Below are 25,019 nucleotides of genomic sequence, written 5' to 3'. Positions count from 1 at the left end.
TGTGACGAGAGAGGACATGCAGGTGATGGGTGTAACAGAGCAAGATGCAGAAGACAGAAAGAAATGGAAGAAGATGATCCGCTGTGGAAACCCCTAATGGCAGCAGCCAAAAGAAGAAGAAGAAGATAAAACTCTGGAAAAGCATAAGCTGTTTACCCAGTATCGCACATCCTTGAGTGATTTAGGAGGTTTGAGAATATAATTTAATGTAACATGTATTTGTGTATATATTTCTGCTTAAATTCTTTAGTGCTTTAGAGTTATACCACATTATGCCGCATTCTGTTCTCTGCCTATAAAGACATTAATTTAAGGCAAATTTAATAACATGTATTTGGTTTGCATACAATAACTGAATTAAGACTGCCACCAATGAATACAGAGAAGTTCAGATGTTGTTTTGAGACAATATACTATACCTTTGGTGTGGATGCTTTTGTTACGCAACAACATGTTTCTGTAAACCTGGTATCATTTTCTTTTAAAATCATTAATTATATAATTGAGAAAGAGAAATCACACAGAGATTAAATACCTGATAAATTTAAAATGAAATAACATGATAGGTGGATTCCAAGGCATTGAACACTATAATTTCTTTAGAAATGTAATGAATATATAGTTACATAAAATTACTGCAACACATAATAGCCAAAAGCAGAGATAACAAAATTAGCAACTATTAAGAAATTTTAACAAGTTACTTTCCTTCAGTTAATTAAGAAACTGTTACCTTGCAATATTTAATTTAAAAATGTGTATTATTATTATTATTATTATTATTATTATTATTATTATTATTATTATTATTATTATTATTGCAGTAGTAGTAGTAGTAGTTGTTCATCTGCACACTATGACTTTATGGGTTAGTGTATTGTAGAATTAAATTACAAAAAAAAATTCTATGAAATCTGTAACTAAACCTTCATAACTGCCTCCACTGAGCAGTAGTAACATTTAAATAAGAATGGAATGAGGTGAAGGATTGGGTGTTTATTAACAGGCAAACATCGATATCAGGAGGGCAATATGCTAATAAACAAGCAAATGACGTGAAACCAAAATCATAAATCAAAGAATGTAGCAGAAGAATAGAATACCAAAATAATTTAATTTAACCACAGACAAAAATCAAAATGAAAATCATAGTCTTTACTAATGAAAATGCAAATCTTTTCTTAGTTGTATCCAAAACTTTGCATACATCAGGAAGTGCACAACACTGGACTTTATATCCAGGACCTGGTCCTGTTAGTCAATTGCACACTTCTGGTTGAACTTGCCTACCAACTACTTGACAACCGGCCCAATAAGAACATAAAAAATGGAGGTCCCCATATCACAAATGAAATGGTGCCACCTCAAAACTTATTTAGTTATTATTGTTATTAAAAACAAACATAAATGAAAGTAAAAGATAAAAATAGATCTTGACATTTTCTGAATGTATCTATTGTGCCCTTCAATGCAATCGTATCCACTTTACATTCAGAAGGATGAATCTGGCAATTTTTGTTTTTCTTTCTTGAGTATTTGTAAAGCTAATTGTGCTACCTACATCTCCCTGTTCCATAGCATGATGACCTCAGTATTTAGGTCATTATTTTTAATTAGTTCCTTGGCTCCTTTAACTTGATATTTATGTACTGAGGAATAGCTATATCAGGTAGGTATAGGCAGGTGGGTCATTGCTTTCTTAGGCAGCCCTGTCTATGACTATTGGTATACCCCTGATGATATTGATGAACTGCCAATTGTATCTGATTGGTACCAATGTCAAGTGACCTCTTTGTGATAATTAGGTCTCTGTTGTAAAATATCCAAATTTCTGTTTTGCACTCTTCCTTTAAAATGACCAAAAAAGTTATAGTTGACATGAACTTTGTATTTGTTTTAATATTGTTCTCATTCATATTCTACTCGCTAGTAGTAGACTTATTTCTACTACAACAATTGGATTAAAGTTATTGACTTTGGCTGCATAAACTGTGTCATACAGTACCAGAAATACTAGGATTAATGGACTTAGGTATGAAGAATATGCATGTTCTGTGTCCCCTTCTGAGCAGTGTACACTAAGCATTATATAGGATAATATCTAAGAAAGAGGTCTCTTATAAATTAAATAAAATGAACATTGTTCAAACTTGTTCCATTGTGAATAAAATGTGGAACAGGATTTATTTTTTTCACACTAGCACAGTTTCAATGTATGGGTCACATGCGACAAAAGTGTTCAAATACTTAAAAGAACAGCTGATTATAATTGGTTAATATGTGATCATGATTTCAAATTAAGTAAATGTACAGTATAAAGTATTGTTTCTGCAGAGTGAGTTAATATATTCAAGAGGTATAATAAAATATTTTTACAGAGCCTTTTGCTTTTCCTTTTAAACCACCGATTCAAAAATTCATTAGTTACTCATTCTACATGATAGACTATATTGTATAGCATTGCTATTTCTTAATTTGATTAATTTTTAATAACAAAAATGTTCTCTTCTTGGATGGTAGATATGTTACAACAAAATTGTGTACAGCTTTCACATGCTTGCTTGTTCTTTTGCTACATTTATGGCGAACATACAGTGGTGTGAAAAACTATTTGCCCTCTTCCTGGTTTCTTATTCTTTTGCATGTTTGTCACACAAAATGTTTCTGATCATCAAACACATTTAACCATTAGTCAGATATAACACAAGTAAACACAAAATGCAGTTTTTAAAATGATGGTTTTTATTATTTAGGGAGAAAAAAAATCCAAGCCTACATGGCCCTGTGTGAAAAAGTAATTGCCCCCTTGTTCAAAAATAACCTAACTGTGGTGTATCACACCTGAGTTCAATTTCCGTAGCCACCCCCAGGCCTGATTACTGCCACACCTGTTTCAATCAAGAAGTCACTTAAATAGGAGCTGGGTGACACAGAGAAGTAGACCAAAAGCACCTCAAAAGCTAGACATCATGCCAAGATCCAAAGAAATTCAGGAACAAATGAGAACAGAAGTAATTGAGATCTATCAGTCTGGTAAAGGTTATAAAGCCATTTCTAAAGCTTTGGGACTCCAGCGAACCACAGTGAGAGCCATTATCCACAAATGGCAAAAACATGGAACAGTGGTGAACCTTCCCAGGAGTGGCCGGCCGACCAAAATTACCCCAAGAGCGCAGAGACGACTCATTCGAGAGGTCACAAAAGACCCCAGGACAACGTCTAAAGAACTGCAGGCCTCACTTGCCTCAATTAAGGTCAGTGTTCACGACTCCACCATAAGAAAGAGACTGGGCAAAAACGGCCTGCATGGCAGATTTCCAAGACGCAAACCACTGTTAAGCAAAAAGAACATTAGGGCTCGTCTCAATTTTGCTAAGAAACATCTCAATGATTGCCAAGACTTTTGGGAAAATACCTTGTGGACTGATGAGACCGGCAAATGTCCCGTTACATCTGGCGTAAAAGGAACACAGCATTTCAGAAAAAGAACATCATACCAACAGTAAAATATGTTGGTGGTAGTGTGATGGTCTGGGGTTGTTTTGCTGCTTCAGGACCTGGAAGCCTTGCTGTGATAGATGGAACCATGAATTCTACTGTCTACCAAAAATTCCTGAAGGAGAATGTCCGGCCATCTGTTTGTCAACTCAAGCTGAAGCGATCTTGGGTGCTGCAACAGGACAATGACCCAAAACACACCAGCAAATCCACCTCTGAATGGCTGAATAAAAACAAAATGAAGACTTTGGAGTGGCCTAGTCAAAGTCCTGACCTGAATCCAATTAAGATGCTATGGCATGACCTTAAAAAGGCGGTTCATGCTAGAAAACCCTCAAATAAAGCTGAATTACAACAATTCTGCAAAGATGAGTGGGCCAAAATTCCTCCAGAGCGCTGTAAAAGACTCATTGCAAGTTATCGCAAACGCTTGATTGCAGTTTTTGCTGCTAAGGGTGGCCCAACCAGTTATTAGGTTCAGGGGGCAATTACTTTTTCACACAGGGCCATGTAGGTTTGGATTTTTTTTTCTCCCTAAATAATAAAAATCATCATTTAAAAGCTGCATTTTGTGTTTACTTGTGTTATATTTGACTAATGTTTAAATGTGTTTGATGATCAGAAACATTTTGTGTGTCAAACATGCAAAAGAATAAGAAATCAGGAAGGGGGCAAATAGTTTTTCACACCACTGTAAGGTATGCAGAACTCAACACTACCATCAAATACAAACTCTAGATGAGGGTTGTGTTGTCATTTGCCTGGGAATATGAAATCACTGGATAGCAGTTGTAATAAACTATAACCCTTAATTCAAATTTATCAGTTTACAAAAGACATTTCTGTATTCTCTTAATAACAAATGTGCCTGAAAACAATTTAACAAAATAACTCAAAATACCCACTTTACAGTTCCCTGCTCATTTCACTTGAAAAATGAGCCAAACAGTTTACAGTTTTGTAAAGTATTCAGTAATCAGAAGAATTCTGTTAGTAAAACTTTGGTTTCTACATTGTGTAAAAGATACAAAAATAAAAAAAAAAAAGAAGAAAAAGAAAACTGACTAGACTCCTCCTCCTAGGATGACAATGTATTTAGCTGTAAAGAAACATTGAATTAGTTGTCCCCATCAAGTTACACAGTCTGACATGGTGTGGTTAAATAATTAAAGTGTAGTATGGTGAATGCGAGATGTTACTATAAAATTAGTTCTTCACCTGAAACACAAGGTTAAACATGGAAACTGTTTGAGGGTATATTTTGCAGAAACATTATAAAAGTTTTTCTCAAGAAAGAAAGAAAGAATATGCATATATGGAATGAATTAGCAGATATTGTAACACTGACAACTTTCAAAATTCCACCTGATTATAGTTTATGAAACTAAATCAGGAGAGGTTAATGAATTATTTTGGGCTTCATGCCCTTTTCTTAAGAAATGTGTTCATATACAAAATCACTCAACTGGTGAACCCCCTCACTGTGACAGAAGACTTCAGTAAAAGGAAAACAAATTTATACCATCAGTCACTGTTATTCTTTGCTGAATTGGAAGTTAACTACGTTAGAAAACATTGTATTTTTAGCTGCTGCTTAGAAACAAAGGCTAAAGTGCACTCTGCACACAAATAAAAGCGTCCTTTGTTATTTTCATATTTTGAATAAATTTCTAAGCTGCTTAGAAATTGCTTTATGATTAAAAAAAAAAAAAGAATACCAAACAGCACTATAAGTCTTCCTTTATGACAAGAGCTATTATAATCAAGTCATCATATTTCAGGATGACACAACAACAGTGTGGCTGATATAAAATAATTTATACACTCTTCGCGAACGAATGAAAGAATGAATTAATGGAACAAAATAAACAACTATAAATATTGTCTAGTGTAAACAATCACTAACAAATGTCATGCTAGCGTTTGGAATACAATCGGTAGAAAATGATTAAATATACCGACAGTGTTCATAACTACCCTCAAAGAAGCAAACATAGAATCATAAAAAAAAACGCATCCACATTTTCTACTTAAATATATATAGTGGGTAGCGCTGCTGCCTCGCAGTTAGGAGACCTGGGTTCGCTTCCGGGTCCTCCCTGCGTGGAGTTTGCATGTTCTCCCCGTGTCTGCGTGGGTTTCCTCCGGGCGCTCCGGTTTCCTCCCACAATCCAAAGACATGCAGGTTAGGTGGATTGGCGATTCTAAATTGGCCCTAGTGTGTGCTTGGTGTGTGGGTGTGTTTGTGTGTGTCCTGCGGTGGGTTGGCACCCTGCCCGGGATTGGTTCCTGCCTTGTGCCCTGTGTTGGCTGGGATTGGCTCCAGCAGACCCCGTGACCCTGTATTCGGATTCAGCGGGTTAGAAAATGGATGGATGGATATATATGCTGATAACCTGTGTAAGACAATACAAATGGTAAACATTCTAAATATTAAACAAAAACGGAAAAGAAAAAAACACGAAAATCAAATATTTGGTCATTTTTGTTTAAAGTAATGATCACTCACCATTTGTGCAATTTTAATTTCATTATCAGAAATGACGAGAGTATTCCCATTGCTCCCCACATCAGCCACGGAATGTCTGTTAACCTCTGGTCCAACCAGAACGAAGCGGTTATCTGCTGCCTGGTACTGATGACTATGAAACAGAGATCCGCTCACTTCTGCGTAATTCGTGTCACCTAAATACTTTTTATGTAATAAACTGTGATATGCTCTGCGACACTGGAAGACAATTAGAGTAAGTATAGTAACGATGAATAAAAAGGACACCGAGCTCAAAACGATAATCAAATAAAATGTCATGTTCATATCTTGATCCTCGGGTGTGGTGAAGCGTTTAACTTCAGCCAAAGCGTGCGCTTCTGTGTTCTCAGTTGCTGTTACAATTACTGTTGCAGAGGCAGAAAAAGGAACGCTCCCACTGTCCTTTACCAGTATAACCATTTTCTGTACGTTGACATCAGACTCGGCTATGGATCGAAGAGTTTTAATTTCTCCTGTGTACTTCCCCACACTGAAAAGTGACAGGTCAGTGGCCTCTTCCAGTGAAAATGAAAGCAAAGCGTTGTATCCCACATCGGCATCATAGGCTCTGATCCTCGTAACTATATGACCCGCTTTCACATTTCTAGGAATCGTCTCTTCCACAATTGCCGTTCCATTCGTGGTGAGCGGAAACACAAATACAGGCGGATTGTCATTTTTATCTAAGATAAACAATTTAACAGTCACGGTGCTGCTAAGAGGTGGTACTCCGGAGTCTTTAGCAATAACACTGAAGCTACAGTTTTTCATTTCTTCAAAGTCGAAGGATGTAAAACTAAACACTTGTCCATTGTAAGAATTTATGCTGAGAAAAGGCACAACGGGTTTAACCAAGATATCATTTTCTTTCAGATAGTAGGTGATGAGAGCATTCTCATTCGCGTCAGCATCGACTGCACTTATTGTAAAGATTGCTGCTCCAGGTGTGTTATTTTCCTCGATGTAAAACACATAAGGATCTTGCAAAAACCTGGGATGATTATCATTAACATCCAAAACGTGCAGTAAAACAGTTTTATAAGAAGATAGTGAGGGAAACCCAAAGTCTTTGGCGGTTATTGTTATATTATAATTCGATACAGACTCACGATCCAGTCTCGAAATTGTTACTAATGAGTATACATTTTCCTGATGGGATGGTTTCAGTTCAAAATGCATTTTATGGGATAAGGAACATGTTATTTTAGAATTAACACCGGAGTCCAAGTCTGTAATACTAATTATTCCGACTGTGGTGCCTGGCTGTACATCCTCGAAAATGGAACTCGTTAAGGATGTTATCTCAATCAAGGGTGCATTGTCATTCATGTCTTTAATTTTGATGAATACATTGCAGTAGCCACTAATGGGCACTTGTCCTCTATCTGTGGCTTTTACATCGAATTCATAAAATTCCTCCTCTTCAAAATCAATCACACCTTTCACTGTTATCTCTCCACTATAATCATCCAGGTGAAACAATTCCGACACTTTACTCTTAACAGAGCTACGAAAGGCGTACCTGATATCACCATTACTACCGTCGTCTACATCCGATGCATTTAACTTCAAAACAAGAGCACCTAAAGGAGCATTTTCCTCTAATGTGACGGTGTACATTTGTTCAACAAAAACAGGCGCATTGTCATTAAAGTCAACAACAGTAATAGTAATGTTCATGTTTCCTGATTTCGGTGGGTTTCCACCATCGATTGCTGACAGCAAAAGATCAAGCTTTTGTCTCGTCTCTCTGTCTAAAGCCTTCTGCAGCACCAACACAGGAATTTTACCTGTTTTTCTGCGTTCTTCTACTTCTAGAGCAAAATGATCGTTGCGGCTTAACTGATAAGATTTTAAAGAATTCACACCAGAGTCTGGATCATTGGCTTCATCTAATGGGAAACGGGATCCAATACCAGCGGATTCTGAAATTTCCAAGCCTTTTGTTTTGTCAGGAAAGGAAGGAGGGTTATCGTTAATATCTATTATTTCAATTTCTGCCTGATGTATTTCTAACGGACGTTCAATGACAATTTTAAAGCTTAACAAGCAAGCCTTGTCTCTATCACATAGCGCTTCTCTGTCAATAATATCATTTATAAAGAGCACTCCGGTTTTGTGATTTACCTGCAGCAGCTGTTGTTTTGATCCAGAAATCACACGAAGCCCTCGGCCTTCAAGGTTTTTAATATCCAGTCCCATATCATTTATAATGTTTCCAATAATCGTTCCTGATGCTGACTCCTCTGCAACAGAATACCGTAATTGTGCGGATGTGTTTTTCCAAAGGCACAAAAGGCACGTTAAAAGAATGATAATCTGCTTGTAGCTGCGCAATCGTTTCATTTTTGTCTTTTTAAGGCTTTGTCCACGCTCTGTACTCGCAGTAATTAAACAAATCTAAATTCGGATATTCCCATCTGTAATGTCGATAAAGAAAATATTTGCGTAATTTCTGAGCGGAAGAAACAATGAGAAATACACTCTCTGTTCTTAGAAAAAAAGAAGGAACGATGCAATAGGGGCAGGTCTTGTTAATAATGACTTTCTGAAAATACAATGTTGGAAAGCAGTGACACCCTGTGTTCTTTTTGGAAAGTGCAGGAGGAATAACATTAAGCAGATATAATAACAGTAAAAATGAAAGAAATATCAATGTTGTTTACTTTTACAGTCTCGCTTTCTAGAATACAGATTATTAGTAATTTAGTTTATTTTTTTTTTTTTTTTTAATTAGGAACGAATTGATACTTTCAACAAATATTCCAAAATACTCAAAATGCTTCTTCATTTCAAACCTGATGAAAATATACTCTAGTCTCTTTCTTCTTCTAATTTACGCATTGCATTGCAGAAATATCTACAGAGCTTTAATACCTATAGGTTGTTTTACTTAAATTATTAGTAATAAATAACATAACATTTATTTCATTGTTTTCTCTGATTTTGCTTAATTTTTTTTAAATAAATAAATGCATAAAATAATGTTGGTAAATAAATGTATAAAATACATTTAAAAACATATATAAGATTACTGCTTTGTTTTCTGAACGTATTTATTTTCCATGAACTGAATTTTAAACGATTAATGAAACACATGGGAAACAATTTGTAAAATAGACGAATTTTAACTCCATTTTTCTTAGTATTTCTCATATTCATACTGAATGGAACAATCCGACATTGAAAGGAGAGTTAAGTTTTTGGGAGGGGATAATTGCCTTTTTTTTATATATATAAATTATTTGTGACCAATGTAACATTTAAACGGACATTGTGAATATTTTTCAGTAAATCAGTATTCATTATCATTGCACTAAAATGGTCATTATATTGTGATAAACATTAATTTAAGAAAGCATCATCAGACAAGATAAGACACTTTCCCTATCAAGTAAAAAATATGAACTGTTCAGTTATGTTGTAGTAAATCATTACAAGACTCTCACAAAATACTTTACTGGGCTTTGTGGAGTCTTATAGAATCATTGCTTGATGAAGAACCATTTCATTCTGGGAATGGTTATGTTTTCTTCATATGGAATTGGTTCTTTGGGCTTTGAAAAGGTCCCTAACAGTTGAATACAATGGAAAATTTTAAATTGTAGCAGTCTATAAGATACTAACAGTGCAAGACCACCTAAACTCAGCTTATATAATTGTATGTAGCAAGAATCCTTTAAAAAGTAGGAACTCATTGGTATTTCACAAATCTGTTATCTTCTATTCATGGCTATTTATGAATCCATTTACAGATCTAACAAAGTAAAGGTTCCCTCCATAACCTTCACATGGATGGTGGTTTGGGGAATCTGAAAAGGTTCTCCTATGGAATCACTATAAAGAAACATTTTGGCATATTTGGAAGAGACAATTAAAAATGCAAAAATAAATAATAATAATAATAATAATAATAATAATAATAATAATAATAATAATAATAATAATAATAATGAATTTAGCTATTGTAGTAATTCAATTCTAAAGTAGAATGCTTAAACCAATCACACCATATGTTTAAAATCTATTAAAGATCAACAATTCTTCTATTGCTAAATGCAAAGTAGAAAAGTTTTGTGGCACATGCATACATCACCCTTAGTTGTCATTTTGTTTTTTTTTTAAGTTAAAATTTTAGAATGTCTTCTTTTGAAAGTAGAACACTACATAGTTTGTGGACACCTAGACACTTGCTGAGTAAATTTTATAGCCTCACAGCTTTTGCCAAATATAAAAACAATGTGATGGAAATCTTCAAAAAAAAAAAAAACTTCTGTCCAGCTACCAGACAATGTGATTGCATTCCACACATTGTGAACCTCCTAACACCAGTGCTTTTGTTTTGGATTCCATTGACCAAACTTAGCAAACGTGATTTGCTCAGGAACAAAAAGAAAGGAAAAAACTCAAAGAGTAGCTTGCCCTGATAAACTTTAACTTGATAAACTTTAACAGATCTTACCCGTATGCTCACAGATGCCTTCAAGTAATGACTAGCCCTGCTTGTCAAACCTACATAACCTAAGAAAATCGCCATAGTGCTGCTGTCCAGGATACCAAGGTAATATAAGAAAATGAATTTTCATTTATTTATGGGGCTAGGAAAAGCCATTGAAAGGCTATATGAATAAGACCAATGGCTTAGACCCACTGCACTTTACATGTCAAACAGATAAGTGGGACACTTTTTGGAAAATTTGACAATAAAATATAATCTGGAGAGATGATAACTTGCTGAGGATGCTGTACATCATGACTGGCTTGTTGGTAAGGAAACTAGTTAAACCCTAAGTATTTCACATGACTATAGTATTCATTTTAACAGCAGTTACGTCATTGCACATGAAAAGTGATAGATGCTACTCACTCAGAGACTGTTTGTTACCTTACATCTTTACCTGAAAGATGGGTGCAGATGTGAGAGGCGTTTCAAAGCCATGCGGTGACTGGATGCATCAGGCGAAAGGAGGTTTACAGCATCATGACTGCATATGTTCAATGTTTATTAGCATAATCCATATATGATTGTTTCAAAGTGATTATTGGCCAGGGCTCAAGGCACATTCACATATGCACATTTACAAGATGATTGTGAATTATAAACAGTAAATGGCATAAAAATTTGCCTACACCAGGTTTTAAAAATGTGATTTTTGTTTGGCATATGCATTTTCCTGATTTTTAGTGTATGCATACTTTCATGCTCAGATCCACACAATGTTTTATAATTGAGAACCCCGGTGAATGAGTCATTAAAACTGTCTTTTAACACATAGTTAGGTCAACTGTTTTCCTAGAAATGCTGGCATTGGCCCATAATGTTACATACTGCCTCTAGCTTTGCTCTAAATTTGTTCATCTAAATACCCTGCATTGAAACACCAATAAAAGGCAATGTGACGGTGTGCTGTACAAATGGTATTATAAAGATTAATTAATTTACTGATTGATTAACTGTGGGATTAGGTTTTATACCAGTGTGATCTTCTAAAATATGTTCTTCCAAATATTGAATTTTATTTATTTATTTTTTTAGATTAATACTTTATTTCCTTGAATTTGGGACTGTGTTTTGTTTTATATGCATGTGTTGAACTTTTTGCCTTCATTTCAGAATTTTAACTTTGAACACAAGAAAGTGAAAATACTTACAGTGGTGTGAAAAACTATTTGCCCCCTTCCTGATTTCATATTCTTTTGCATGTTTGTCACACAAAATGTTTCTGATCATCAAACACATTTAACCATTAGTCAAATATAACACAAGTAAACACAAAGTGCAGTTTTTAAATGATGGGTTTTATTATTTAGGGAGAAAAAAAATCCAAACCTACATGGCCCTGTGTGAAAAAGTAATTGCCCCTGAACCTAATAACTGGTTGGGCCACCCTTAGCAGCAATAACTGCAATCAAGCGTTTGCGATAACTTGCAATGAGTCTTTTACAGCGCTCTGGAGGAATTTTGGCCCACTCATCTTTGCAGAATTGTTGTAATTCAGCTTTATTTGAGGGTTTTCTAGCATGAACCGCCTTTTTAAGGTCATGCCATAGCATCTCAATTGGATTCAGGTCAAGACTTTGACTAGGCCACTCCAAAGTCTTCATTTTGTTTTCTTCAGCCATTCAGAGGTGGATTTGCTGGTGTGTTTTGGGTCATTGTCCTGTTGCAGCACCCAAGATCGCTTCAGCTTGAGTTGAAAAACAGATGGCCGGACATTCTCCTTCAGGATTTTTTGGTAGACAGTAGAATTCATGGTTCCATCTATCACAGCAAGCCTTCCAGGTCCTGAAGCAGCAAAACAACCCCAGACCATCACACTACCACCACCATATTTTACTGTTGGTATGATGTTCTTTTTCTGAAATGCTGTGTTCCTTTTACGCCAGATGTAACGGGACATTTGCCTTCCAAAGAGTTCAACTTTTGTCTCATCAGTCCACAAGGTATTTTCCCAAAAGTCTTGACAATCATTGAGATGTTTCTTAGCAAAATTGAGACGAGCCCTAATGTTCTTTTGCTTAACAGTGGTTTGCGTCTTGGAAATCTGCCATGCAGGTCGTTTTTGCCCAGTCTCTTTCTTATGGTGGAGTCGTGAACACTGACCTTAATTGAGGCAAGTAAGGCCTGCAGTTCTTTAGACGTTGTCCTGGGGTCTTTTGTGACCTCTCGGATGAGTCGTCTCTGCGCTCTCGGGGTAATTTTGGTCGGCCTGCCACTCCTGGGAAGGTTCACCACTGTTCCATGTTTTTGCCATTTGTGGATAATGGCTCTCACTGTGGTTCGCTGGAGTCCCAAAGCTTTAGAAATGGCTTTATAACCTTTACCAGACTGATAGATCTCAATTACTTCTGTTCTCATTTGTTCCTGAATTTCTTTGGATCTTGGCATGATGTCTAGCTTTTGAGGTGCTTTTGGTCTACTTCTCTGTGTCAGGCAGCTCCTATTTAAGTGATTTTTTGATTGAAACAGGTGTGGCAGTAATCAGGCCTGGGGGTGGCTACGGAAATTGAACTCAGGTGTGATACACCACAGTTAGGTTATTTTTAACAAGGGGCAATTACTTTTCACACAGGGCCATGTAAGTTTGGATTTTTTCTCCCTAAATAATAAAACCATCATTTAAAACTGCATTTTGTGTTTACTTGTGTTATATTTGACTAATGGTTAAATGTGTTTGATGATCAAAAACATTTTGTGTGACAAACATGCAAAAGAATAAGAAATCAGGAAGGGGGCAAATAGTTTTTCACACCACTGTATTTTTTATGCTTGGATATTTCGATGGGTTTTTAGAGTGTTTTTCTGCTCCATTACACAATATGTATTAGTGAAAATGACTTCCATGTTCTACTGTATCTTATAGCTTTGATTGTGCAAACATTATAAAAAAGAAAAACAATACTTTGCTTGATTTGGATCTTGCCTTATGTTTTGGAGTTAATAGGTTTAAACCAAAATGAAGAGTAGGGAATTTGTCTGTGCTGAGTGAATGAATGAATGAATTAATGAGGTCACAGGAAAATAAATCATATTTTTCCTTTTTTTGCATTTGCTCTTGTTATTGGGTCTGTTTCCCTCAGCCAGTGGTTGAATTATGTTTTGTTAAATGTGACATGATTGCATGGAATGTTGTTTTCAACAAACAATGACAATAATTTACAAAAAAAGGAAAATAAACTTTAAATATTAAATTAAATGTCAGCAACATTAAAATAAATAACTAATGGGGATGATAAGTTTAGGTATGTAATTTAAGTTACTTTAACTTAAAATTGTGTATGGTGGCATTACTTAACTTTTTCCATGAGTTCAGCTTTTTAGATGTCACCCTAGAGGTGCAATTTATCTCAGGGACTGTTGCTGTTAGTCACTTTTTATGCTATTCTTATTCAAAATTAACACTTGTTAGTCCTCAAAATATGTTATTCTTATTTTCCCTATACACAATTAAGTTATGTTTATTTACCTTAAAATAACAGAGTTTTATATGGGTGCCAATTCCATATTTGCATATACAATGAGATTTTGCTTTAATCTTTACCCTCTTTGTTGACAACATGTTCTAAGGGACACCCACAGTTTTGCAGAGTTGAAAAGAAAGATAAAGACTTTTGATTTTGTTCTTTTTTCCAAACATGATATTTTTTTTGTAGCTGTGGAAAATGATGATGATGATGATGATGATGATAATAATAATAAAAATAATAATAATAATAATAATAATAATAATACATTGTATGTATATAGAGCCTTTCCCATGCTCAAGGCACTTCACAGAGTTGTGAAATGAGTAAAGATTTTTTTTTTTTTTAATCTATTGACCCTTGTGTGTTAGAAAAGCATATTTTCCTTGTTTTCCAGTAAAACATTATAATTGATTTTAGGATTCCACAAAAAGTGCAATCAACCACAGCAGAACTTGTTTACGATATTGTAATGGGCGAAACACTAGAGACATAAAAAAATAAAATGGTTTTGATATGTAGTTAAAAAAGACTAAGGAGGATTAATTGACAAAAAAGTATCCTTGATTAAGAAAAAAAATATTCTCATCTAAAAAAACAAACCAAAAAAATGATTACATATATTTAATGTAAGCCTAATGAAGGTGATTTGGTTAGTTCAATTCTGAAGAAAGACATTTTTTTTTTAATTCATTAGAATTATTAAGTTTAAGAGTGTATAGTCATTATTGCGGATCAGCCCTTTTTATTAGAAATATGCTGGTTTGGTTATAGCTGCTGTGGTATAGAGCTGTGTCCAATGACTGAAGTGAAGCAAGAACTCTGTGTTCAGGTCTGATTTCTCAGTGGATTGGAGGAAGGGTCGCCCAATGAGTTTTTAGTGGCAGGATAGACTAATATGTCATCAGATACTGAGTGGGAGAGTCCCCCTTGAAGTATCCCATATGAACATACACATACATTTGATCAAAAATTAGTGGGGGATGGGGTCCTTTCTTGAAATTCTAGCACCAAGATATAGATTATGAATTCCAATGCTTATAATTACTGTTTTTTATGTACCAAACACTTCTGGTACACAGCTGTCAAAAATGGAGGAGCGCCAAATTCCTTACTGCTGTATAGTGGTTTACTTCAAGCCCTGGCTATACTGTCAAAAAGCAAGACTTGACAGAGCTAGTAGTGTTGGGTTTTCATGATGACTAGATCATAATCTATGGTCTAATTTTCCACAAAAGTGTTCCACTGTCTGAAATGTCAAATGCAGTGGGTCTAAGCCATTGGTCTTTTTCATAACTTTATATGTGTTTTCCTGCATGGCCCCATAAATGATGGGAACTTCTTTTGCTTATCTAACCTTGGTTTCCTGGAAATTACCTTAATTATTTTATATTTTCTGAAAGTGAATATATCGACTTCAAGAATGTTTCATTAGAAAATTAAAACAATCGAGATGAGAACAGGCTACTCAACCCAGCAAAACGAATCAGTCCTATCTGCATAATTCTTCCAAAATAACATCAAGTCGAGTTTTCAGAGTCTCTAAAGTCGTACTGTCACCCACATTACTTGGTCACTTACTGCATTTGTCTATAGTCCTCCGTGTAAAGAAAAACCTCCAAACGTGGAGAAGTTTACCCTTAAAATATTCCCAACTGTCTCCATGTGTTCCTGATGAACTCATTTTAAAATAACAGTCTCGATATACTGCACCAATTCCCTTCATAATTTTAGACAGTTCAATCATGTCACCTCTTAATCGTCTTGTATTAAACTGAAAAGGCTCAGCTCTTTAATTCTTTCCTTATAATTCATTCTCCTGTAACCCTATCAACCTAGTCGCTCTTCTTTGGACATTTTCCAGTGATGCAACGTCATGTTTGTAGCCTGGAGACCAAAACAGTATAATGTTCCAGATGAGACCTTGTCATTGTATTATAAAGTGTCAGCAAAACCTCCTTGAACTTGGAGCATAACCTACTTGGACGTGTTTCATTTTAAAACTACTCATACTAATTGTGTGGAACCGTGATTCAGTTAGGTTTACTTAACAAATGATTGATTTCTGTTAATGACGGGAATGGCCACGTTAGCTTATTGGAAAACAAATGAGAATTCTAAAGCAAAAAATATTGTAATTATACCCAGAGTGTTCACAATTACCAACAAATAGGCAGGTAAAGTATCACAAAAAATCTCAGCTAACTGTTTTGTTTAAAACATTAACTGATGATTTATTAAAGCAAAAAAAGTGTTTGTGTCTCATAAGAGTTTAACAAAAATTAAAATGAAAAATAACACGAAACACAAATACTCAGCTGAAGGTACTCACCATTTGTGCAATTTTAATCCCATTATCCGAAATAACGAGAGTATTTCCATTGCTTTCCACATCAGCCACTGAATGTCTATTAACTTCTGGTCCGACCAGAACGAACCTTTTTTCTGCAGTGTGGTACTGTTGACTGTGAAACAAAGATCCGCTAACTTCCGCGTAGTTTGTGTCACCAAAATACTTTTTATTGAATAAATTGTGATATGTTCTGCGACACTGGAACACAATTAGAGTAAGTATAGTGACGATGAATAAAAAAGAGACAGAACTGAGAACGATAATCAAATAAAATGTCACGTTGCTCTCTCGATTCTCGTCTATAGTGAAACGTTTAACTTCAGACAAAGCGTGCGCTTCCGTGTTTTCAGTTGCTGTTACAATTACTGTTGCAGAGGCAGAAAAAGGGATGATCCCACTGTCCTTCACCAGTATAACCATCTTTTGTACGTTGACATCAGACTCGGCTATTGATCGAAGAGTCTTAATTTCTCCCGTGTACTTCCCCACACTGAAAAGTGACAGATCAGTGGCGTCTTCCAGAGAAAATGAAAGCAAAGCGTTGTATCCTACATCGGCATCATAGGCTCTGATCCTCGTAACTATATGACTCGCTTTCACATTTCTAGGAATCGTCTCTTCCACAACCGCTGTTCCATTCGTGGTGAGTGGAAATACAATTACTGGCGGATTGTCATTTTTATCTAAGATAAACACTTTAACAGTCACGCTGCTGCTGAGGGGTGGTACTCCGGAGTCTTTAGCAATAACACTGAAGCTACAGTTTTTCATTTCTTCAAAGTCGAAGGATGTAAAAGTAAACACTTGTCCATTGTAAGAATCTATGCTAAGAAAATGCACAATGTTTTTTTCAAAGACTTCATTTTCTTTCAGATAATAAGTGATAAGAGCATTCTCATTCGCGTCAGCATCGACTGCACTTATTGTAAAGATTGATGTTCCAGGTGTGTTGTTTTCCTCGATGTAGAAAATAAAAGGATCTTGTAAAAATCTCGGATGATTATCATTAACATCTAAAATATTAACTAAAACAGTTTCAAATGATGACAGAGAAGGATAACCCAAGTCTTTGGCAGTTATTGTTATGTTATACTGAGATACAGACTCCCGATCCAGTCTCGAAGTTGTTACTAAAGAGTACACATTTTCCTGATATGACGGCTTTAGTTCAAAAGGCAGCTTATTGGGTAAGGAACACGTTATTTTAGCATTAACACCGGAGTCATGGTCTGTAATACTAATTATTCCGACTGCTGTGCCTAGCTTCACATCCTCGAATATAGAACTCGTTAAGGATGTTATCTCAATCAAGGGGGCATTGTCATTTGTGTCTTTAATTTTAATGAATACATTACAGTAGCCACTCATGGGTACTTGTCCCCTGTCTGTAGCTTTTACATCGAATTCATAAAATTCCTCCTCTTCAAAATCAATCATACCTTTCACTGTTATCTCTCCACTATAATCATCCAATTTAAACAATTCTGACACTTTACTCTGCTCGGAGCTATCGAAGGAGTACCGGATATCGCCATTACTGCCATCGTCTAAATCTGATGCGTTTAACTTCAAAACAAGAACACCTAAAGGTGTGTTTTCCTCTAATATTACGGTGTACATTTGTTCAACAAAAACTGGCGGATTGTCATTAAAGTCAGTAACAGTAACAGTAATGTTCATGATTCCTGATTTCGGTGGGTTTCCGCCATCGATTGCTGACAGAAAAAAATTATGCTTTGGTCTCGTTTCTCTGTCTAAAGCTTTCTGCAGCACCAATACAGGGATTTTACCTGTTTTTCTACGTTCTTCGATCTCGAGGGCAAAATGATCATTACGGCTTAACTGATAAGATTTTAAAGAATTCAATCCGGAATCTGGATCATAGGCCGCACCTAAGGGGAAGCGAGATCCAACAGGAGTGGATTCTGAAATGTCCAGGGTTTTTATGTTCACAGGAAAGACAGGAGAATTATCGTTAATGTCTGTTATTTCAATTTCTGCCTGATGTATTTCTAACGGATTTTCTATAACAATTTTAAAGCTTAACACGCAAGCCTTGTCTCTATCGCATAGCGCTTCTCTGTCAATAATGTCATTTATAAAGAGCACTCCGGTCTTGTGATTTACCTGCAGCAGCTGATGTTTTGATCCAGAAATCACACGAAACCCTCGACCTTCAAGATTTTTAATATCCAGTCCTAAATCCTTCATAATGTTTCCAATAATCGTTCCTGATGCTGACTCTTCTGCAACAGAATAACGCAGATGTGCCGACGTAAATTTCCATAAGCACAGAAAGCACATTAAAAGAAAGAAAATCCGCTTGAAGCCACGCAATCGTCTCATGTTTTTCGTATTAAAAAAGGCCTTTCCACTTGTGCTGCTCGTAGTAATTACACACATATATTAGGATTTTCCCACTAGTAAAGATGTCAAAAAACCTAAAGACTTTCTTCGTTTCTGAGCAGAATGAACAATGAGAAATGCACACACTGTTGTTGAAGAAAAAAAAAAAAACATCAGGAGATCCATTAGGGGCTGGACTTCTTGAAAATAATTTTACTGAAAATGTTGGAAGGCAGTGACACCGTGTGTTCGTTTTTGGAAATGCAGGGGAATAATAAGCAAATAAAACTGTGGCAAAATGTAATTTAAGGTATGTTTTTGGGAGGGCAAAACAACACCTTATTTATGTAAGTATGAATGTATGTATGTATTGTTTGATCGCTTGTTCATATATTATTTCTGACCTCCGTGACATTTAAAGTTACACTTTGGATAATTTCAAAATATACTGCTCAAAAGAATAAAAGGAACACTTTTTAATCAGAGTATAGCATAAAGTCAATGAAACTTATGGGATATTAATCTGGTCAGTTAAGTAGCAGAGGGGGTTGTTAATCAGTTTCAGCTGCTGTGGTGTTAATGAAATTAACAACAGATGCACTAGAGGGGCAACAATGAGATGACCCCCAAAACAGGAATGGTTTAACAGGTGGAGGCCACTGACATTTTTCCCTCCTAATCTTTTCTGACTGTTTCTTCACTAGTTTTGCATTTGGCTACAGTCAGTGTCACTACTGGTAGCATGAGGCGATACCTGGACCCTACAGAGGTTGCACAGGTAGTCCAACTTCTCCAGGATGGCACATCAATACGTGCCATTGCCAGAAGGTTTGCTGTGTCTCCCTGCACAGTCTCAAGGGCATGGTGGAGATTCTAGGAGACACGCAGTTACTCTAGGAGAGCTGGAGAGAGCCATAGAAGGTCCATAACCCATCAGCAGGACCAGTATCTGCTCCTTTGGGCAAGGAGGAACAGGGTGAGCACTGCCAGAGCCCTACAAAATGACCTCCAGCAGGCCACTGGTGTGAATGTCTGACCAAACAACCAGAAAGACTTCATGAGGGTGACCCAAGGGCCCCATGTCCTCAAATGGGCCCTGAGCTCACTGCCCAGCAGCATGCAGCTCGATTGGCATTCGCCATACAATACCAGAATTGGCAGATGCACCACTGGTGCCCTGTGCTTTACAGATGAGAGCAGGTTCACCCTGAGCACGTGACAGAAGTGAAAGGGTCTGGAGAAGCCATGGAGAACATTATGCTGCCTGTAACATAATTCAGCATGAGCAGTTTGGTGGTGGGTTAATGATTGTCTGGGGAGGCATATCCATGGAGGGTCACACAGACCGCTACAGGCTTGACAAAGGCACCTTGGCTGCCATTAGGTATCAGGATGAAATCCTTGGACCCATTGTCAGACCCTATGCTGGTACAGTGGCTCCTGGTGCACGACAATTCCTGGCCTCATATGGTGAGAGTATGCAGGCAGTTCCTGGAGGATGAAGGAATTGATACCATTGACTGGCCACCACACTTTCCTGACCTAAATCCAATAGAACACCTCTGGGACATTATGTTTTGGTCCATCCAATGCCACTAGGTTGCACCTCAGACTGTCCAGGAGCTCAGTGATGCCCTGGTCCAGATCTGGGAGGAGATCCCCCACAACACCATCTGTCATCTCATTAGAAGCATGCACCGATTTTGTCAGGCATGTATACAAGAACACAGGGGCCATACAAAGTGCTGCGTACAATTTTGAGTTGCTGCAATTAAATTTTGGCAAAATGGACTAGCCTGCCACATAATTTTTTCACTCTGATTTTTGGGGCGTCTTTGAATTCAGGGCTCTGTAGGTTGATCATTTTCATTTCCATCAAACGATGTGGCATCCTTTCGTTCCTAACACATTACCCAGTCTATATCAGTATAGATATCCAGGAGGATTTCTTTTTCCCATTGAGATCTGATGTGTTTTCAAAGTGTTCCTTTAATTTTTTTGAGCAGTTTATATCAATATTTAGTGTTACCATAATAAATTATAATTAAAGGGTAATTAATATTAACTTATACAAAGAAATAGAGAAGATAATTAAGAAGTAATTAATTTTCACTTTCTCTCTCTAGAAAAAAACATGAATTGTTCGCTAATGTTAGTATGTCATTACAATTAAATACTGTACATAAATGCTTTTAGCCATGTCAGTAGTTCTGTTCTACACAGTAAAGTTGAATGCTTAAACAAATAATGCTTGTTTTAAAAATCTTTTAAAGTTGAACTATCCTTCTGTTACCAAACGGCAAATAGAATATCGTTGTTGTTAACACATTACCCTTATTTTTCATTCCTGTCTTTTAATTCTAAGAAGTCGAATTTTATTGTTAACATAAGATTCCACTTAATCAGTCCACTTGCCTGAACTGTTTTTTTTTTTTTTTCGGTGTAATTTTACAAATTGCTGCGAGGATATTTTAGCTTTTAGCATACATCTTAATTCAATTTCCATGCTTTTTATTTGCTCTATTTTACTTTGGCTTTCTACATTTCCTAGCCCATTATTTGCTTTTAAACTAAGTTAAAATTAACTGTTGAAACAGGGTACCTTACAGTAGAGCAACTATGTTAATATATACAATTATGGATATTTATGAAATATTTCATTAATTTGCTTAACACAATTAATTTCATTAGCTAATATTTTATTATGATGAGACATTATAGGAAAAAGACGCATCAGTGAAATTAAAGTTTTATTAACCATTACATCTGGGTAATAAACAAGAAAGTTGTTTAACAAACTGGATGCATAGTGTTTATATATATATACATATATATATATATATATATATTTATATATATATACACACACATACATAATAATATATATGACAGCTGTGGAAATCTCAAATCTATATTTACACTTATGTCAGGGGTAACCTTGGTTGTATCCACAAACCTATCAGACAGGATTTAAAAAAAAAAAATGTCTCAAATTCAACATACAGCATCTGTCTCTGCTTACCGTATGCCTAGCAGCACCATGGAGAGCAACATAGTTTTGCATTTTGTGCTGGTACTTCCATTGTAAAACAGAAGACTTTAAATTCAACACTAGAAAGTGGAAGTAATCAAATTAAAACTGACAATTAGTACAAAACAGTTTGAGATGTTGTTTTGAGACAATATACTATAATTTTGGTGTAGATGTATGTCATGGTTGTCTTGAATTGGGATAAAAATCGAGAGATTGACTTAATGGGTCAAAAACATTCTACTTATTTTTCCTACATTGCTTTTTTGATTGTTATGTACATTACAGTGGCAAATAAGTCTAGAGACATTTTTAGGTTCTTTTGCATGGCAACAAGTTCTTGTAAACCTGGGATTATTTTGTTTTACAAAATTAATTATATCATTAATAAAGGGAAAGTGCCCAGAGATTTTATACCTGACCAATTCAAAATTAAATAACATGACAGGTAGACTAACGTTTCTTTTAGATACAGTTTTCTCTACACTACAGTTTCTTTAGAAATGTTATAAATATTTAGTTAATTAAGTAAGTTAATTAGGGTGTCCCATTGGTGCAGTGGGTAGCGATGTTGCCTCGCATTTAGGTTCGCTTTCCGGGTCCTCCCTGCGTGGAGTTTGCATGTTCTCCCCGTATCTGCATGGGTTTCCTCTGGGTGCTCCAGTTTCCTCCCACAGTTCGAAGACATGCAGGTTAGGTGCATTGGCGATCCTAAATTGTCCCTAGTGTGTGGTTGGTGTGTGGGTGTATGGGTTTGTGTGCACCCTGCGGTTGGCTGGCTCACTGCCCGGGGTTTGTTTCCTACCTTGTTAATTATGTAATAGGTCTCCACTTTAATTTCAAAATTATTATTATTATTCATCATCATCATCATAAAGGGCATTAGTACAGGTGATGTCAACAGGAATTGGTTGAACAGCAGTCACTCATCTAGCTGATATAAAACTGAACAATAACTCTCACCTCCTATATGAAGATTTGGCTAAACACAGGTGCACCTTTATTAAGATAAATGTGGTACTTCAAACTAAATAGATCAGGACTCGGATTGTACCCATTACATATTTTGTCATCAATAATGACAAAGGAGACAGATTAATTGGAAGCAATTCAAACTTGGTACCACATAACCATGTGAGATGGCATTTCAATCAAATTACATGAATGGAACAGACACAACATTTTAGTCCAATTAAAATTAATAATAATAATAAGCGGCACAGTGGCAAAGTGGGTAGCGCTGCTGCCTCGCAGTTAGGAAACCCAGGTTCGCTTCCGGGTCCTCCCTGCATGGAGTTTACATGTTCTCCTTGTGTCTGTGTCTCTGTGTCGGTTTCCTCCAGGTGTTCCGGTTTCCTCCCATAGTCCAAAGACATGCATGTTAGGTATACTGTATTGGCAATCCTAAATTGTCCCTAGTCTGTGCTTGGTGTGTGTGTGTGTGTGTGTGCCCAGCGGTTGGTTGGCACCTTGCCCGGGGTTTGTTTCCTGCCTTGCACCCTGTGTTGGTTGGGATTGGCTCCAGCAGACCCCCATGACCCTGTAGTCAGGATATAGTGGGTTGGATGGATGGATGGATGGATAATAATTATAATAATAATAATCCGGGATAATAATAATAATAATAATAATAATAATAATACAAGTTTGTTTAATTTAAAATGTATGGGTCCTAACCCTACAGCCAGAGCAAACACTTTAAGGTCAGCACAGAGGCAGACACACAAACACACAAGTACAGGGACAATTAGCAGACACAAAATAAACTAATGCATATGCTGAGGATATAATAATAATAATAATAATAATAATAATAATAATAATAATAATAATAATAATAATAATAATAATAATAATAATGTAGTATTAGTAGTTCATCTGTACATTATGAGTTTATGGGTTATGTCATTGCAGTGCATTGCAAATTGAGATTTCAAGAAGAGGCCTATATGACACCTACATCAAAAACACAAAATGAAAGGGATTATTTTTAAACAGCAAGAAAGAAATGCAAAAATGTAAAATACAACTCAGATCATGACACTTTTTGGAGATATGTACTGTGCCCATCAATGCAATCTTCTCCACGTAACATTCAGAAGGAAGGATGTGGCGATTTTTTTTCTTTCATTTTCTTGACCATTCCTAGTGCTACCTCCAATTCTCGTACTACCTACATCTTTCTATTCCATATTCTGATGACCTCAGTATTTAGGTCTTTATATTAATTGAGTTCCTTAGCTCCTTTCAACTTGATGTTAATGTCTACAGCAATAACTGTAACAGAAGGTAGGTACGTCTTTGCTTTCTTATGCAGCTGTACATTAGGGAGATTTGCAGAGACAGCCTTATCTATGATTATTGGTATGTTCCTTGTAATACTGCTGAAGTTGCAAATTACATCTCGTTGGTATCGATGGCAAAAGATCTGTTTTGTTTAGTTAAGATCTCTGTTGTAAAAGACCCACATTTCTGTTTTGTATGGTTCCATTTACATTCTCAAGGTCAAAGATATAGCTGACATGTACTTTGTTTTCCTTATGCTCTTTGGCCTTCACTGCATAAATTGTGTTATGCTGTACAGAAATATTGGAATTAATGGGTATGATATGAAGAATGTGCATGTTCTGTGACCTATTCTGAGCAGTGTACTCCAAGCAGGTCACTGCTCATTTCTCTAGGAATACACATTTAAAAAAATGTACATTCAGTACATTCAGTTAAATATAATAATTTCCACTGCAAACGGAGTTTCATTCTTATTACGAGAGCCATAAAAGTGCTATTCAGTAATTAGAAGAACTCTCTTAGTAAATGTTTGGTCTCTGTATTGTGAAAAAGATACAACAGTAATAAAGAAAGTATTGAGAAAAGTGACAAGACTTTTCCTTGGATGAGAATTTGTTAGTTGTGAAGAAATATTAAAGAAGTAAATATTAAAGGAGTTGTCTTCATCAGGTTACACAATCTGAGATTGACTTGTTAAAAAAGAGCAAATAGTTCACAATTGAAAACAGGATTAGTATGGTGAATACCATCTGTTATTATTAAAGTGGTTCTTTTCCTGAAACACTAGGATGAACGTATCCTTTACAGATGCATTATAAAAGTTTTCTTCGCAAAAGACCGCGTGAAATTAATTAGCAAATATTCTGACATTGACAACCTTCAAAACTCAACTGGATGATATTGTAGTTTGTGAAATAACATGTGAAGACATTAATGAACTATTTTGGACTTAATGCAATTTTCTAATCAAATTTGCTCATATTACCCTACAAAAGCATTCAATTGGA

At 35.9% G+C, this 25,019-nt stretch overlaps 1 protein-coding gene across 17 annotated transcripts in view; it reads right to left on the bottom strand.

The window, feature by feature from the left end:
- The window catches only part of LOC120542147 (protocadherin alpha-C2-like), a 503,189-nt gene that overhangs the window by 306,301 nt on the left and 171,869 nt on the right, over window positions 1-25,019 (bottom strand). Inside the window, exon 1 of one of the 17 annotated variants that reach the window (XM_039774339.1) lies at window positions 16,326-18,773. The exons of 15 other annotated variants lie outside the window; for them this stretch is intronic. In XM_039774339.1, coding sequence (XP_039630273.1) covers window positions 16,326-18,749 — 2,424 coding nt within the window. In that variant the 5' untranslated portion in view covers window positions 18,750-18,773. Of the gene's footprint in view, window positions 1-6,007; window positions 8,149-16,325; window positions 18,774-25,019 lie in introns of those variants that run through there. One more of the 17 variants, XM_039774373.1, reaches the window with a different exon arrangement.

This window comes from Polypterus senegalus, chromosome 13 (genome assembly GCF_016835505.1).
Source record: "Polypterus senegalus isolate Bchr_013 chromosome 13, ASM1683550v1, whole genome shotgun sequence".
NCBI classification, from domain to species: domain Eukaryota; kingdom Metazoa; phylum Chordata; class Cladistia; order Polypteriformes; family Polypteridae; genus Polypterus; species Polypterus senegalus.
This window is presented reverse-complemented; position numbering and strand designations above follow the sequence as displayed.